The 3,661-nt window shown below is 49.0% G+C and overlaps 1 protein-coding gene across 1 annotated transcript; it reads right to left on the reverse strand.

Annotated features, from left to right (window-relative positions):
* Positions 1 to 1,587: 1,587 nt before the first annotated feature.
* LOC109784308 (cationic peroxidase SPC4-like) lies at positions 1,588 to 2,833 on the reverse strand. The gene has a single exon (XM_020342906.4). It carries the CDS (start codon positions 2,762 to 2,764, stop codon positions 1,739 to 1,741), a length of 1,026 nt encoding a protein of 341 aa, XP_020198495.1. The 5' UTR covers positions 2,765 to 2,833; the 3' UTR covers positions 1,588 to 1,738.
* Positions 2,834 to 3,661: the final 828 nt, after the last annotated feature.

Below are 3,661 nucleotides of genomic sequence, written 5' to 3' on the forward strand. Positions count from 1 at the left end.
AGTTCGACCGCTATGTGAGTTTCTCAAACATAGTGAATTATTAACTAATTTATATTGTTTATTACAAAATAGTTGACAGCTTATTTTGATTGTTCAAACAATGTGCGGAACATGGTAGACAAAACCCACTACACCGATGGCTCCGAGTTAACTTATCAGGAGAAAAATCATCTGGTCGGATTTTGTACTGATCTTGAGAATTACAATATCTACAATCAAACTCCTCAACATTATGGTCAATACGTGCCACTAGTGCACGTGTTGAACTACCATGGAGACACCCTGGTAAGATTTTTTACTATTACGATATCCGTGCATCTTTTGCATACTTCTAAAACTAGTATATCATTGCTAACTATGAAGTTATTACTATGTTTTTCAACAGAGAATCCGAGAGGATTGTGTGCCTCATTTGATGTATCAGAATGGCAGCCTTCGTGTTTTGAACATATATCCAGGCCATCCTACGAATCTCAACTGTCCATACCGGATTTCTAAAAGAAGTGGAGACATGCTAATCAGAGAATGAAAAAAATGTATGGACAGTCGTAAGGAGGTTTTTGGAAGCAAAAGGAAGCGCCGCGCAAGAATTGGAGACAGTATGATCTCCATTCTCCATAATGGAGAGTCAGGGTCTATATTGTTTTATGCCATTTTACCTTAAATAGAGTATTTAGGTCCTGTATAATATTGATGATCATGTGCTAAGAACAATTAAGTAGGGTTGGTTCGATGACTATCAGGATGATTATCTTATGACTTGTTATTAATAACGAGTAGAAGTTGTATGATGATGATTAGTAGGACTTGTTATTATGATGATGCATGATGCGAGCATGAAGTGTTATTATATATCTGTGGGTGAAATGAACATGGATTGGATTGAAGTGAAGGCAACATGCATGTGGTGCATGTCGAAAGTAGTACAATCCAAACTTGATAAAGTTAGGATTAGTATTACTTTCGACATGCACCACATGTTGCCTCACTTCAATCTAAGTCATGTTTAGGCATAGCAGTAGCAGTAGCACGGAGATAAGAGAGGACACATCTCTCTATTAGCTACCTATAACAACCTAAATTAATCCCCAAAACCCCTAAACCACCTCCTTTCAAAAAAAAAAAAAACCAGCCCCTGAATTGCTGACGCGTGGAAGCTTATTGGTCCCGGTTGGTGCTACCAACCGGGACCAAAGGCCCTCCTGCCTGGGCTCGCCGGAGCGGCCACGTGGAGGCCCATCTGTCCCGGTTGGTATAAGAACCGGGACTAAAGGCCTAGGGCATTAGTAACGACCCTTTAGTCCCGGTTCCCCAACCGGGACAGATGGGCCTTATGAACCAGGACAAATGACCCTTTTTCTACTAGTGATGGTTTCTTTTCTTTCTTTTTGCTGGTGACAACACAACCAAGGTTTCATGGGGTGTTAAGACTTTATGCATTGTTTTTTTTTTTTGCGATCAGGACTTTATGCATTTTGGTGTGACGCTAGTTTGATACTGTAGATGCTAGTAATTTTTCTTAATTTAAAATTGGTGTGAAACTAGTTTGATTCTGGCCCAAAATTTTGAGGTTACTGCTTACAAATATTTCGGTGAAATTTCATTGAAATGTTGAACCTTGCGCAAGCAAGCACTCAGTTGACTCGCTGATGAAGTCTCTTATTACACACTACAGAGCCAAAGCAGCAACACACGTACACACGCGAGCAGAAACTAACAGCTAATCATTCGATCGACATCAGGCAGAAGCCGTGAATCCCTCCTCGTCACCGGCGTCGACGACGGTGTCGATGGCGCGCCGGGCGTTGCGGCTGAAGCAGCTGCGGCGGATCTCGCCGACGTTGCCGCCGGGCCTGGGCGCGGTGGCCAGCTTGGCCATGGACTTGGCGAACTGCGCGAAGAAGGCGTCCTTGCTCTGCGCGAACTGCCTCACGATGGGTGCCGTGGTGCGGTCCTTGATGAGCGCCATGTCGGAGGTGAACACGCCCTGGCTGTTCACCAGCGCCTTGTAGTACCCGTTGTCGAACAGGTCGGGGGTCACCACGTCCAGGTTCTGTGGCCGGGGCGAGGGGGCGCTGCAGTTGGCCGCCAGCCTCCGGGAGAAGGCGTCGTCCATGCGTTGGGCCCTGTCTGAGAAGAACGGGCAGCCGGTCCTCCCGACGGTGTGCGCGCCGGAGAGCGCCACGAGGTCGGCCAGGTCGCGGAGGCCCTTGGCGCTGAAGGCGCGCGCAAGGGTGGACACGCTGGCGGTGCGCGGCGACGGGAGACCGTCGACGACGTTCGCCGACGCAGGGGCGAGGCTGTCGAACTGGCCCTGCGGCACGGTGTAGTTGGGCCCGCCTGAGAGCACGACGGCGTCGCGGGTGGCGAGCGCCGAGATGTCGGCGCAGGACACGGTGGCGCCGCACGCGGCGTGCACCTTGGCGCGGATGTCCTCCACGAGCTGCAGCGCCCGCGGCTGCAGCGTGGTGTTGGGCCCCATGGCCTGCTCCGTGCCGCTGCCCTTGAGGTACACGGACGCGTCGCAGCCCTGCGGGAAGCAGTCGTGGAAGAAGATGCGGAGGAGGCCGGCGGCGAGCGCCACCTCACGCTGGAGCGCCGCCTGGACGGAGGACAGCACGATGCTCTCCAGCTGCGGGCACGTCGCCGAGTGGAAGCCGGCGCCGTCCAGAGGTGCGGACAGGGCCGGGGAGAGCAGAACGGTGACGGTAACGAAGGCCAGAACCAGTGCGCCTGCGCCGCCGCTGCTGCTCGCCATCGCCATAGTTGGTGCGGTGCGGTGGGCGTGGACTGTGGAGTAAGCTAGCTAGGCGTGTGGCTTGCTCAAGTCTAGCGAATTGGCCGTTATTTATAAGCTAAACGGGAAACAACCAAGTGGAGATATTTGTCCAAATAATCCTAGCATGGATCACACCAAGAATACTGAAAGGGAGTCAAAGATGGCAAAATTGACAAATTTGATCTCAGAGGAAAAGTATTTCACAAACTAAACTGTTTTTGAAAGTATTTCACACCGCTGACCCTTTTGTACATCGTCCGACGGCAAGACACTGCACTCTACTATGCGGCTCCTTAGAGACATGCGATGCACGGTGTAGTGCAACACCTTGCTGTCGGGCGCTGCACAGATGGAGCGCCTGAGTGATAGGCGCTGCACTGCGCTGCCTTGCTGTCGGACGCTACACATTAGGGGTCAGCTGAGTGAAATACTTTTAAAAATAGTTTAGTTTGTGAAATAGTTTCGCCCTGAGGTTAAATTTGTCCATTTTGCCGTCAAAGATAAGCATGACAGTGAGATGTAGGGCATACTTCTCATACTTGGGCTTCCTTTCTTTAAGATGGCTCTGCTCTAGTATTTTGAAGATTCAAACTAGTTACATGGAAACAATCCAAAATAAATGCATGTTTCTACAAATTTTGATTGCTTTGCATGACAACAAGTGAATTTGTACTGTGTTTCTTAAAAAGAAAAGTGAAATTTGAAATTAATTTTTGCAGGAAAGTGATATTTGATATTGCGAAGGTTCCCACTTTGTTCCATATGTGATCAACTTGTATGTATATGCCAATCCATATGGTCGTTATGCCATGCCATTGAAAAGCAGGACCCACTGTCATAAACATGCCTAACACATTGTAATCTGCCGATTAGTGGTTTACG

This window comes from Aegilops tauschii, chromosome 2, assembly GCF_002575655.3.
Source record: "Aegilops tauschii subsp. strangulata cultivar AL8/78 chromosome 2, Aet v6.0, whole genome shotgun sequence".
NCBI lineage: Eukaryota > Viridiplantae > Streptophyta > Magnoliopsida > Poales > Poaceae > Aegilops > Aegilops tauschii.

What these genes read in the sequence shown, in the direction of transcription:
- LOC109784308 (XM_020342906.4), bottom strand. Translation starts at nt 2,764, where the DNA reads ATGGCGATGGCGAGCAGCAGCGGCGGCGCAGGCGCACTGGTTCTGGCC.